The following is a 13,906-nucleotide window of genomic DNA, read 5'->3' on the forward strand; positions in this document are numbered from 1 at the left end:
ATAGGCATTAAGGTGCAGCTAGACTAAGAGGGTATCGACCATACAGCTGCCGACAAGATTGGGGTTGACCTTCTGCAATGACGTCAATAGTCTTTCACTCCTCGTTCGAGCGCAGGTGAGGCGATTATGACAGAGCCACAAAGTCCACATGCAGATACCTATAGCTCGTCCAAAGTGCAGCGAATACTTTTTCTATACTTTTTTTCTGAGAGGCCCGCAATTTCTGGGTCGGTTTTTCAGTCACTGCAAAAGCCGTGCATTCAGGAGAGAACGGGTTTTTTTGTCAAACGCTTGCTAATTTTCCTCTATATCCGCACAACACATAATGAAGTTTACACTTACTTTTTTTTGTGTAAGACAGGAGCAAATTAAAAATTAATTCCAAGTATTTTCTGAAGCATATTTACAGATAATATCAAATAGTCTGTCTAAAACGGTTCATTTTTTTAACTTCACTTAAAATTGTATCATAAAACAGAGACATACTCCGGCATTCAAATAGGTTAACATTTATTTTGCTTATTTTGTTAAAGATACTTAAAGATAAAAAATACCCCCTAATTTATTGCGGTTTTTTTTAACGAAAAGTCTGCAGACATAATTATTTCGCGTAACGGATTGGTGCTTAAGATTGTAACTGGCAATTGAAATTTGTTAAACGGAAAATAACAGTATACCCACACTTTTTCTCCCCGTTAACACATTACAATTTTCACTTACAAACACCCATCCGTTACGCGAAATAATTGTCTGTATATATATCATATACCTATATACATTAGATACATCGAGCGTTCTTTGCTATGGGGCGTGTTGGACATTGCGTGTACGCAGATCGATTGACAGCAGTACATACGCTATATCGTGACAGCGAGGACGATTTTCTAGGTCACGTTGTAATATATACGTAAATTATGTATTAATAGCTAAATTATGCGAACAGTATTCATTGTCTGCCGATTCGCGTCAATCACGAGGCAAAATGGGCGTTTATGACTATTGTACAACTTTTACATATGTGTTGACGACTTTTTACCGTAATTTGAGATATTTTTGACGATATTGGAGGTTTATAACAGCACACAAATGGCGACACGTGAGCGGCTTTGTTCGTCCCAATTTTTAAACGAACTCCGTCCGCACTATTTGCTCCTCACATGCTCCATAGAACTCGCTTTACCGTCATTGACATATACCCTGCGATGTGGTGAGCTAGCAGCATCTCTGCTTGTGTAAGGTCTTCCTTTGTATAATTCAATGTCACGGCCAGTCAGACCTTGTACATTTGTAGTTGTCAACGGACTTCAATATTCACTCAGGTTCTCACAGACAGTAAGGCGGACGTTAGTGTTTATGTGGGAAGGACAGTAGATTTTCAGAGAACAGGTATGTATCGCTATGTAGATCTATTAAGGATATAGTTTATGAGTCAATTTCTTTAGCAGGTGCGTGATCAGCTGGTGATTGCAATTTGCAGGTGTAGCAATGTATGGAATGTTCTTGAGACAATATGGACGATATTTTACCCAAGTAACATCCACGGTCGGTTAATCATTTGTCTATTAAATAGTCACACGATTAATAATGCAAATAACTATGAAAGCATGTATATACATGACAAACATTAATTAATTAAAATATTTATGATACTACGGAATTATTGTTTTTGTGAGATGATTATTTTGACCAAATGATTTTTTCATTATGATTTGTTTTTTAGTTTAACATGTTGATTAGGTTTCTTTTACGTATGTTTGTTGTATTTGTTGATGTAGTCCAATAACAAACAGCAAGGCATGTTAAATTTAGAAAACGATTTGAGCATGGTAAATATGAAATTAAATATCATATTTTAAGTAGCCATAAGTTATTTTGCCCCACGGGACCAGAAATCTAAACTGTTTATGTCCAGTACCAATTTGTATGTATATAGGACACACTGTGTGGACACCCAGTGCTCGGTGGAAAAACGGGTTTAGGGACAGTCAGTATAAACCATTGAGAAGCAAGCAACTACTTTTTGACATGCTTCAACATAGTCAGTGAGCCTGACCACCCGATCCTGTGAGTTGCCTCTTACGACAAGCATAGTCGCCTCTTACGACAAGCATAGTCGCCTTTCATGGCAAGCTTGGGTTGCTGAAGACCTATTCTACCCTGGATCTTCACGGGTCGGTAATCCTGATAGAATCTATAGCCTTGGGTACTGCTGATAGAATCAAGATATTTACAGATCACTAAGAATGAGTTAAATTATGTACAATTGCTATCAGACTCTCCAAAATGCAGCACAAAGTTGTGTTCGGTGTATGGAAAAGTCTGGCTACAGAAACACATTTGAGGATTTATTGTAACAGAGAATTCTTGTTAAGGTACAAAATATTTGGATTAGGGCTGGACAAGCCCCTACCCCTCCTATTACCCCGAGCCGGGTACCAGCTGTAGGTCTCAAGTGTTGGGTAAAAATATCCGATTGGGAATTGTTTTACCGGAGCCCAAACAAAAGTATTCAGTTACACATATGAAACGATCATGTGTACACTGAAGCTGACTGGAGCTCTATCATTAGTTTGAAGAAATGCGTACGCAGTCAAGAAATGTGAACATTAGTAATTTGTTGTGTAACCATGGTGAATTTTTGTCATTAGTCAATATATCACCTGACTAACCACGGGTCCGGGTAGTCCTGTGGGTATCCGGGTCCTACTCAGTACCCATCCGACCTGAGTTACACATCCCAACCCGAGACTGGATTAAGAAATCTGACTTAGGATTTGAATCATCCCTGAGATAGAAGGGTGGAAGACTCCCAAAACCTCAGTACGGGAGTACAGCTTGGAATCTCTGGGCGGTGGGGTTAAACATTAAAGCGTTTGCTTGTCACACTAAATGTCCGGTTTCGATTACACCAACGGGTACAATGTGTGAAGCCCTTTTCTGGTGTCCCCTGCCGTGATATTGCTGGAATATTGCTAAAGTTGGCGTAAAACCATACTCATTCACCTCAATCTCTGAACGGAATAATTTAGGGAGGGGTCATTTAGAAAGGGGGTGGGTGTGTGAGGTTTTTTTTCATGCACAAACATACTAAAAATAATGACCCTTCACTAATGCATGTCATATTTTTGGATGGCGCTCCTCATGTTCTGGTGTTTTTTTGTTATCCTCCCTCAAAATGCAAAAGCACATTATTTTTTTATGTCCTTTTTTTCCAAGACCCTCGCCGAGAGACTGTCGTGTTTTGGGGTGAACCCTCCCCTGAATCACTCTGCTAGTTACTCCCCATTAATAAATGACTGGTCCCTCAATTATGTCTGGTATTTTTATTTACAGATACCTTCCACTATGGAGTGGAGCTTAATGAACCCTATTGGTCTGTTAGAGACCGAGATGGGTTTTATGGCCAATGGAATATACTTTGTATCCGATGAATGCAAAGGTAAGTCACTTCGCAATCACCAATTGATAGAACATTGGTTCTGTAACATAAAAAAATAGTTTGGGTCATTGATTTATTACGACCCGGCCTTTGAAATTTACGGCTCTACCTGGTTTTGTTTTGAGGCACGTATACACAATCCCTACATTTGCAATAAACACGGGTTTGTCTTCCGCAGAAAAAAATGACATCGTTTCCATTCAGCAAATTCAGGGAAACGATCAGATCATTGCAATTAAACTTGGTCAATACAAATTTAAAATTTGAGATAAAACAACACTAGACATGATCATTTACCGATTAAATTGTATTTCTTGTTATGATAGGCATTGTTTTATATGCAGAGATTAAGATTACCGTGTGTATTTTCTCGTAAACTAAGTTGGAAGTAGGATCAGCTGTAAACACCTTTCTCGGACTTGGGCTTGTTCATTAAAATAAAGTGATCACGTAAAAAAGTATTAAATGAAAAAATGTGCGCTGGATGTCTTTAATGAAAGGTGAAAAGGGTTTCTATTTTGTATTGACGCCCTCTCCAAATTTTACTGTTATACAAATTTGTAAAATTATGGGTCACTGTGTCTGCAAGCCAAGTGATAAAAAACAAACAAAAAAATAAAAATAAATCCATCACATTCACGTGATCTGTCAGCCTGGACTTCTTACACAACATTATTTCTCAAATTGCATGCAGCTGTATGTTTTGTCTGAGACGTGTGAGCAATGCATCTTTTGAGAGGCATTTGGAGGCCGCTGCCCTTCAAAACTTGTTGATGCCTACATAAACTATTCTGGGTTTGGCAAGCAAGGCTCTTCAGTAATGTGAATAACAAACTACTTGATCATTTGCCACGACATTTCCTAGCCAATCAGATCCATCATGGATCAGTTCCCAGCCAATCAAATCCAAGCTGGTTGTAACAATTTAACTTCGCTTCTGTTCAAATTTTTGTTCAGATATGGTTAGGGTTGAGATTGTCAGCTACCCACAGAGAATTCTGGATGGCTACTTCGGCATTTATGGTTATTTAGTAGGTAGTCGTTCTGTTGCAGAGACCCTTCAGGAAATGTTGAGTCTACTGCTAACATCAGACGGTGATGATGGTGAGATCAGACAGAAACTTGGACAGCAGGACATTATTAGAAAGGTGAGTGTTTTGTTGCTGATAATACCAGACCAGTTGAAATACTCTTCTTTTTTCTTTAGTCTTTTTCAAAACTGACAGGGAAGAGAGGGAAGATTACTTTTAGCATCGCAAAACCATTTTGTGGAATTTAATGAATGTTTGATTTTTCAGCATTGTGTGGAAACTTTCGTGACTTAGATGCATTGGCATGCCTATTCAATGTCACACTGGGTTTTTGAAACTGCCAGTCTCCCATGACTTTTGTCCATCCCATCTCTCAACAAATACTAAAAACGTATGAAAATTACCTGGTTTTAATTCTTTCATCATGTTCATTGCAGTGACGTCAACACTGAAGTAACTTAGTTAGATCTATACGTCAATTGACACAAAGTTCAGTCCAAATTTTCTTCTTTTATTTTTAATAATTTGAGACTAAGTTGCTACAAATATATATTTAACCTCAAAGCAGAGCCAAATGTTATTGCCTTGCATTAAAACTTGACAAGGGGAACCCTGATGGTAACAGACAAGGTGACCTTGTTCAAAAAATATTGCCAATGTTTTGTTCAGCAACAAAGATTTATAAGGTACTCCATCGCCGGTCCAAAGGGACTGACAGTCACATGAATTACCAGTCCAAGCAGTATTTTACTGGTACAAAACTGGTAATTACCAGTAGTCAGGAAGACTTATATTTGACTTTTTCATTTTTTGGTGGACTCAAATGTATGTTTTGTCATTCCAGGATCTTCTGCCTCTCCTCATGGCCTTAGAGGAAGACTCCGAACTGTTTGAGGCGGCCATTGAGTAAGTAAGCAAGGGAATGTTCTCTTCTCTGGTTCCAGAGGAAATCATCAATTGTCAGATTTCATCCTCTAACTCATTCATTTATTCATGGTGATAGGTATTCTCTTGACTTTCATTCATGCAGGCAATACTTCGCACAATATATTGCAGGCCGCTTTTACCTGTAGTTTCTTCTTCGTAGGCGTCTGCCATTTTGTTGAATGTTGCCATGGTTACAATGCATGCACAACAGACACATTAGGAAGCTGGTCGGAATAATTTCACTATTTTGATCACAAAAATTTCATAATTTCAGTTTGATTTGTTGCTTATGTAAACTTAGCAAACAAGATGAAAATGCGCATGATTTTAAAAACACAATAGACCAGTATTTCCCGTATTGTGAAACATAGTCATTAGTATTTCCAGTCAACTAACGGGATCGGGTGGTCAGGCTTGCTGACTTGGTTGATGCATGTCATCATATCCCAATTGCGTGGATCAATGCTCACAATATCAATCATTGGTTTGTCTGGTCCAGACTGTTCGTTACAGGCTATTGCCATATATCTGGAATATTGCTGAGTGTGGGGTTAAACAAGAAAAGCCAAGCCTCAGAGTTTTTCAACTTTTATTAATGCATGTTGATATATTTGATATCAAAAGACACTCGGGTGAGATTGTATGTGTATCGCCGTATTGTTACAAGTGCTCATTATCTGTTCCCCTGTTTGTCTGCAGACTTCTCTCGCTTCTAACTCAACCCTTGAGTCTTGGACAAAATAGCCACCTGGAGCAATTTGCGGAGCAGACGCGGGCGAGGGCGGTGCTCACCTTACTTAAACAAGCTGACGACGTCTGTTGGAGTGTGGAGTTCTTTGCTAAGATAAAGAAAGAAGTTATGAATCGTCTGGAAATGGTTAGGAAAACACAGTTTTCTTTAGATGCACATATTTTCTTGATTTTAAGTCGGGGCAGTCGGGTAGCCTAGTGGTTAAAGCGTTCGCTCGTCACGCCGAAGACCTGGGTTCGATTCCCGACATGGGTACAATGTCTTAAGCCCATTTCTGGTGTCACCCGCCGTGATATTGCTGGAATATTGCTAAAAGCGGCGTAAAACCATACTCACTCACTCACTCACTTGATTTTAAGTCACTGGGAACCTAGGTTAGAAAAGTTCCAGCGACATTGTTTGTCAGAGATACAGCGTGATCAGAGTACAGCTGCAAAAACACCTAAACGAGAACACGTCACCCCAATATTGACTGAACTACACTGCCAATCCAACAAAGAGTGCAATTTAAACTACTCACACTGGTTTCCAAGGCAATGCATGGTTTGGCTCCTGCAGACTTGCAGGAACTGATAGTACCATACAAGTCTGCACGTTCTCTCCGATGAAAACATCAATGACTGCTAGTGGTGCCAACGTCACGTATCAAAACATATGGCGATAGGTTATTTCAACATGCTGGCCCATTGCTGTGGAACAATCTGCCACAAGACATCCTAGAAACAGAAAATTGGAAAACTTAAGAAAAACACTCAAGACCTGTCTCTTCATGAGAGCCTTTGACTAGATCAATCATGGACTAAGCGCATTTGAGCAATTGTTAATTGGAAAATGTGCTATACAAATTCTTAACTTAATTCAATTTAATAACTAATTTGGGTTGGATGGTCCAGCACAGAGACTTGGTTGGTTGCTTGTCATCAGTCCCCAGTGGTGTGCGAAGATGCTCATAGTATCGATCACTTGTTTCACAGGCTGCTTTGAAATGGATGAAACTATTTCTACAAGCAGTTTTGAAACCCAAACGAAAAAACAAAATACAATTTCACCTTGCAGAGGAGGATCCTTTGTTGATTTCAAATCTCAGTATTTTGACTCAAAAATAACATATTTCCAGCTTGTTCTGAAATGATTTTATTTCCCTCCAGGCCTCAGATGGTGTCCTGAATCCTTTGGATTGTGAAACTATCAACTACTGTCTATTGCTGATCCGAAACTTGTTCTACTTTGGAGAAACGGACCGAAAAGATCACATCAATAACTTCAAGCTAAGGTTAGAGCTCAGTCTTTTAACTTTGGGTGACCTAGACCTCTACCAAGGCTCTTATTTTGGATAACCTTAAGCAAGGCATTGGGTAACCTTCACCCAAAGTCATGGCATTGGTTATACAACCTTGACCTCTACCAGGGTTTAGTTGACCTTGACCATGTCTTTGTTTGACCTTGACCTCTAGTAGAGGTTTAGTTGACCTTTACCATGTCTTTGTTTGACTTTGACCTCTAGTAGAGGTTTAGTTGACCTTTACCATGTCTTTGTTTGACCTTGACCTCTAGTAGAGGTTTAGTTGACATTCCCCCATCTATTGGCTACCTGAATAAAGTTAAATCAGTAAATGTCTAGCTTGTTTTTTGAAGCAGATGTATTTGCGACAAATCATCAAGCTACAACTTATCTCCCTCAGGATGATCTTTGAAAGTGGACTGGACAAGATGATAATGGCAATTATTCGGCATCCCCAGAAGGTAGGTACACACCTTATTGTCACAAGACCTCAACCAGAACTTTTGTTTGCAATTATTTACAGTGTCGAGAAAGCTGTAATATTACAGAATTAAACATAATTCATTCACTTACAATGCACCTCTAAAGGGGATTGTGTGTTAGAATAGGTCCCCAGGTACCTATGCTGGTCCCAAGAGGCAACTTAATTAATGGGATGACAGTGATTTGGTTGATGGCGTATCATGCATTGATAGCATGGATTGATAGCATCGATTGTTGCTCATGATATCAATCGCTCGATTGTCTGGTCGTGACTTGACTATTTACATGCTACATTAATATAGCTGGAATATTGGAGTGTGGCGTTCGACAACAAACACACTTGTAAGGCAGTTATGTTGTTGCAGCTTTGTGATATTTACACTCTTTCCATTCAGGCTACAGGAAGTTGCTTTGTTTCAGATGACGTTCACAGTGTCTATTGTTCAGATCCTCTCCTTCCTCTATAAAGATAATGTGAGTAAATCTACAATATATTCAGCTAATGATATCTATATTGGTATTTGGGGGCATGGGTGGCCCAGTCGTCTAAGGCGCCACAATTCGCTGTGCAGAGTTGTGTCTTTTGGGCACACCAGGAACCTGTAATCATGGGGTCAAATCCCGGTTCGCCCCGATCATGTTTCTAGGTTTGTCAGCACCATACCGGTGCTTGTGGGTTTCACCGAAGTGGTAAACGTCTGATACCTGCATCACTTCGGGCTTTCCTCTCACATTAAGCTGACACACTGTGATATAACTGGAATACTGTTAAAAGCGGCGTTAAACACAAACTCATTCACTCACTATATTGGTATTTAGCCACCATATTCCCTGTAATAAGAGCTTAAAAAAGTTGATAAAGTGGATAGTTGATAAAACTGTTTATGAGTTAAATTTGTTGTTGTTGAGAACAAACTCGGATCAAATGTCGATGGAACTGTCAGAAATATGATACTAGTTTCTTGACAGTGACATGCCTATTCTGTTCTACTGATTTCTTTAAAACATCTTTCATGTTCCAAAAGTATGGACTACAATGTATGTCGTCTGTCTTTCTTGGGGGCGTTCATGGTTATTACAGTTTGAAGTTGATTGGGGTCACTTACTAGAGCACAGCATTTACTATGGTGAATACGGTGGATGTGTGTTACATACAGGCATTGCTGTTTTATGCAAATACACAGTTTATCCGGAGCACTCACGTCTCCATCAGTTTGTTTTTCAAACCTCTTCAAGGTAAAAATGGTATGGATTGCGCAAGAGGTCAAAATCTAGTGCTAAAACGTTAAGTTGGAATTTCTGTTGGAAATAATTTCTTAAACTGCTAAAAAATATGAAAATTTTAGGTTTATGGGCAAATTTAGGGTTCAGCTGGAAAACATAATTTGACAAGCCTCATTATCGTAAACAGGTTAGGATCCTGCTGCGACCTGCTGCACAACAAACAATGTTCTCCCAGCCGATCCCCTCCGTCGACTCCGAGGAGGAGCAGTGCTTGCAGGCAATGGCCAACATGGGCCTGAACCAAATTGATATGGGGGGCCCTCTGTCCCCCACAGCCGACCTTGAGGATCCGACCGTACAGCGGCGCTACATCACAGCCATCATGGACACCATGGAGCTCAACAAGCCGAAGGTGGACGAAGTAGGCGTCCACCATAGCAGTCATCATTACCAAGGCCTGCAAGTGTCGGTCCATTGCAACGTGGACCCCTCTCTGGAGGATGTCGTTGGGTAAGTAACAGACATAGGTCTGGACCCCTCGATGTTGTAACTCCTATTGTAAGTGGTATTGAAAATTATGTTGCTTAAAGGGTTAAATGCCACCCCTCCATTAACCCATTTTTCTGTTTTTTGCAGACAACATTTGACTGACCTCGCACAACAATTTCTCGCCGATGGATACGCTGGTTTTATTGGAGATTTGTTGGTGAGATCAATGGACACTATTTGCTATGCATGCGCACCAGACAATTATTTGAGGAGTAATGTGTAGGTTCCCTGCTGTAATATTGCTGGGAATTTGCTGATATTGCTGGGATTTTGCTGATATTACTGATATTTTGCTGATATTGCTGGGATATTACTGGAATAATGCTGATATTGCTGTGGTTTTGCTGGAATAATTGCTGATATTGATGCAAGGGTGGTTAATCTAATCTCATTCATTGTTAAAAGGTGGTGACCATTTTTATGGGTATATTTTTTCAGAAACTTACCTTGTCATCGAACAGCAGAATATTGGACAATTCCTACCTACTATGGAGCATATCATTTTTCCTCCGCTTCGCTAGACAACAGGCCTTGCCCGTCAACAGTCTTGTGTAAGTTAAAAAAAATGTTGTTACTATCCTGGCATACTGATGAGTGTCAAGGGACGCAGTCTAAGAAGCAGTCTAAGACGCTTCAATTCGCTGGGAAGAGTTGTGTCCCTTGGAAACACGTGAAACTTACTATCATGGGTTCGAAAAACAAAAAAATGGGCATTTGTATTAATGGATACACACCTAGGACCCGTGAAGTAGTGAAAAATACCAACAGCCAAAACACACTTCAGCAGTTTTGTTCATGTGTCATTTCAGAAAGTGTCTGGATGGTAACCTGGTATCCTACCTAGTGTACATTGCTGTCGATTGCTGCGAAAAGCAGTGGTCACTTCAACGCCAGAAGCAGTGGTGTGACCTCACACAAAATAAGTAAGTAATAAAACTATGAACCTGAAATCGGCAGGTTATTAATATTGGGTTTTGATAGTTTGGTTTCACAACTCTCTTTTTACTCCAAATCTTTAATTAGGCTTGGTATCCTGCTTTCTCCAACTTTAAGCTGGCACGTTGTGAATGAACTGAATCGCTGAAGTTAGTAAAGTTGGGATGGGTAACTTTAGTCAAGTGGGTCCTGAGTTGGAACCGGGTGCGCACAGGACTACCCGGACTGGGTACGCGCATGACTACCGGAACCCTGGTTGATCACATGATATATGTTGAATTACAATAACAATATAAGTGGCTTGTGTTTGCATTTCTTTCTGACTATGCAAGCATCCTTTTTTACCTTTAAACTTAAACTAAAGATAAAACTTCAATCATGATAAGATTGTTTTATACATGTAACTAAATATTTGCCAGTACTCCAGTGAATCAATTCCCAATCAGACATCTACAGTGGCATTGGGTGGTCAGACTCGCTGAATAGGTTGATGTATGTCATCGACCCCAATTGTGTTGATCGATGCTCATGATATCAGTCACTGGATTGTCTGGTCCAGACTCGATTATTTACAGACCGCCGTCATATAGCTGGAATATTGCTGAGTGCGGCGAAAAAAACCCAGACCAACAACCAAACCAAACCAACCTGGGTAGGGTCAGGTGACAGGGTGTTATGTACCCGGGCTGTATTTTTTTAGTCGCCCCAGCCCTAGAATTGACATTAATCCAAACTACGTGACTCACTCCTCCATCTGTTCCCTGCAGACTCCACCTCACTGTTCTGTCTCTGATGCAACTGTTCCGCTTGACGCTCTCAGCTATAGAGGATCCAGAGTGCCAGCATCTCATCACCTCCAGCATCAAAGGTAAGATAGAGTTCCTTACAAATTAGACAGACGAAACATGGTGTTAAGTTGGTTATACTGTCCTATTATAGAAGTGATCATTATTGAATGGGGCACTGCTGTCCAAGTCAGCAGAATTGAAGGTGCAGAGTTGCCTCCCTTGGTCATGCCAGTATCTGATGATCATCATGTTTTGTCCACACATGATCCTTTGCCTGTCGGCACTATACACATGGTTTCATAAGAGTCCAGCATAACTTCTCCTCCTTCATGGAGCGAGCGCCTCTGTGGCCTAGTGGACAGAGTGTCTGCCCGCAGAGCATAAGGTTGTGGGTTCGATCCCCAGGCGAGTCATACCAAAAGGCATTTAATGATGGTACTTGTTGTTACCTTGCCTGGAAAATGGCATTATGGGGTTAAAACAAGGACTGATTGACTCAGAGTCAGTATACTGTGTCTAAGTGGTGCATTCAAAGTAAAACAATGCTCAATGATGTCAGTCACTGGATTGTCTGATCCAGACAAGATTATCTGCAGAATGCCTACATGATAGAATAGTGCAGTGCGCAGCACTATACATGTTAAACAAACAAACAAACAAACAAACAAATGTATTTGCGTTTGTAGAGAGTCTAATGGGGATGACCCACCTACGTGAAGTCTTTCTGCTCCTACTAAGGCAGCATCGCTGCCCCAACCAGGGCATTGTCTACCTCCGCAACCTTATCTGCGCCAACCACCACCTCCTTCTGATCTTGGAGAAGTGGGGTGCTGATAAGACAATTGCAGGCAACTTTTCAATGTTGGAACATGTCAAAAAGTAAGAACTTTTCACATATTATGTACTTTCTGAATTTATTCTTTCAATAAGGAAAGGAATCAGTTCAGGAATATTTTCATGTAACTAATATCAATGTCAGAACTTGTTTGAACAATTTGATTTTACCTTTTTCGTTCTTTATTTCCGACATATTCTTCATCCTAGTTTCTTGAAGTACTTCAGTGCCTGCACGTCTTTCATGCTTGCTTCTTTATCACCATGGTTACCATGGTAAAAGGGTTAACTCTAAAAGTTACACAGCTTTTGGAATAGAATTGATTAAAGAATAAGATTTCAATGAGGTCTGGTCATGAATGAAAGTATTTGTCTTGTGTAACGATGAGGTCTGGTCGTGAATGAAAGTATTTGTCTTGTGTAACGATGAAAGTTATTCATTCTTGAAAAAACTGATTGCTTTCCGATCTGCCAAGTCAGCAATACTCTTCAAGAAACAATTAAGGTTTTCATGTCTCATTTTTCATTATTCTAGGTTTGCCACAGTTGAGATTATGGCTAAATACGGCCAAGCCTTAGAGAGCTTTGAGCAGAACGAAAATGACCTGAATGAATGCATACTCACAATGATGCATCATATTGCCGGGGATTGCAATGAACCTCACTGCCTCATGCAACTCTCCATCATGAGAACGTTCTCGAACATGTTGGAACAAAAGCATCTCCTTTCATCAGTAAGTATGTTTATCATGTTTATGTGATCACCAAACATTAGAATAATTACTTGACAGGCACACCCATGAAGATCCGGGTTAGAATTGGTCTTCCAACCCACGCTTGTCATAAGAGGTGACTAACGGGATATGGTGGTACGGCTCAATAACTTGGTTGATGCATGACATCGTATCCTTTTTCAGTCAGTCAGTGCTCATGATGTCAGTCATTGGATTGTCTGGTTTCGACTTGATTATTTTCCGACCTCAGTCATATAGCTGGAATATTGCTGAGAGCAGCACCCTAACTTCAGGCAAAAGAAGCTTAGTGTCAGAAGTGGGTGGGATCTCGGATGTGTTCTGCTCTTTTTTTTAAATTTTAAATCTAGGGCTTTACGATTTTAGGGTTAAATCTGTGATATATCAATATGCTGATGGCTGCAAGTTAGTATTATAACTATCATGATATGGACTACATGTGGTTTTGAACATTGATCCGTGTTCTATTTATACAACCAACCTGGACGAGTCAGATCGGGTCTGAGTCCGTTCTCCAAGTTTTACACCATTGCACTTTAAACCTTTAGAAAATGACAAGTTTGAAGTAATGTGTAAACAATCCCAGCGATGAATGCATCATTGTTGACATTACAGTTGATGAAATGTCAACAGTGATGTGTAATTATTACAGTTCGCTGACCTTGACCTTGACCTTGACAATATATATCATTGTATGTTGAACCTGATGTTTGAAATCGGAAATGGTGTGTGAAGTTCATTGTACAGTAAGAAATGTCATTTCATGAACACATTGAACACTTATTTGTTTATGATGTTAACACTTGAGCATTTTGGGTAAGGCTTGCATTCATTTGCTAATGCATTAATTTCATGATTTACTGTAGCCAGGACATTGTAGACGATAGTGTTAAGTCACTCACTCACTCAC

The 13,906-nt window shown here is 40.0% G+C and overlaps 1 protein-coding gene across 1 annotated transcript in view; it reads left to right on the top strand.

Annotated features, from left to right (window-relative positions):
* Window positions 1–1,262: 1,262 nt before the first annotated feature.
* LOC139448528 (protein timeless-like) overlaps window positions 1,263–13,906 on the top strand; it is a 28,163-nt gene continuing 15,519 nt past the window's right edge. Inside the window, exons 1-15 of the mRNA XM_071230082.1 lie at window positions 1,263–1,386; window positions 3,334–3,439; window positions 4,493–4,587; window positions 5,315–5,376; window positions 6,097–6,274; window positions 7,297–7,421; window positions 7,831–7,891; window positions 8,334–8,387; window positions 9,325–9,647; window positions 9,774–9,843; window positions 10,125–10,237; window positions 10,496–10,609; window positions 11,390–11,490; window positions 12,097–12,289; window positions 12,780–12,978. Of these exons, the coding sequence (XP_071086183.1) occupies window positions 3,346–3,439; window positions 4,493–4,587; window positions 5,315–5,376; window positions 6,097–6,274; window positions 7,297–7,421; window positions 7,831–7,891; window positions 8,334–8,387; window positions 9,325–9,647; window positions 9,774–9,843; window positions 10,125–10,237; window positions 10,496–10,609; window positions 11,390–11,490; window positions 12,097–12,289; window positions 12,780–12,978 (1,782 nt within the window). The 5' untranslated portion in view covers window positions 1,263–1,386; window positions 3,334–3,345. The remainder of the gene's footprint in view (window positions 1,387–3,333; window positions 3,440–4,492; window positions 4,588–5,314; window positions 5,377–6,096; window positions 6,275–7,296; window positions 7,422–7,830; window positions 7,892–8,333; window positions 8,388–9,324; window positions 9,648–9,773; window positions 9,844–10,124; window positions 10,238–10,495; window positions 10,610–11,389; window positions 11,491–12,096; window positions 12,290–12,779; window positions 12,979–13,906) is intronic.

The sequence above is a fragment of the Haliotis cracherodii genome, unplaced genomic scaffold, assembly GCF_022045235.1.
Source record: "Haliotis cracherodii isolate W230 unplaced genomic scaffold, xgHalCrac1.p SCAF_7, whole genome shotgun sequence".
In the NCBI taxonomy this organism is placed as follows: Eukaryota; Metazoa; Mollusca; class Gastropoda; order Lepetellida; family Haliotidae; genus Haliotis; species Haliotis cracherodii.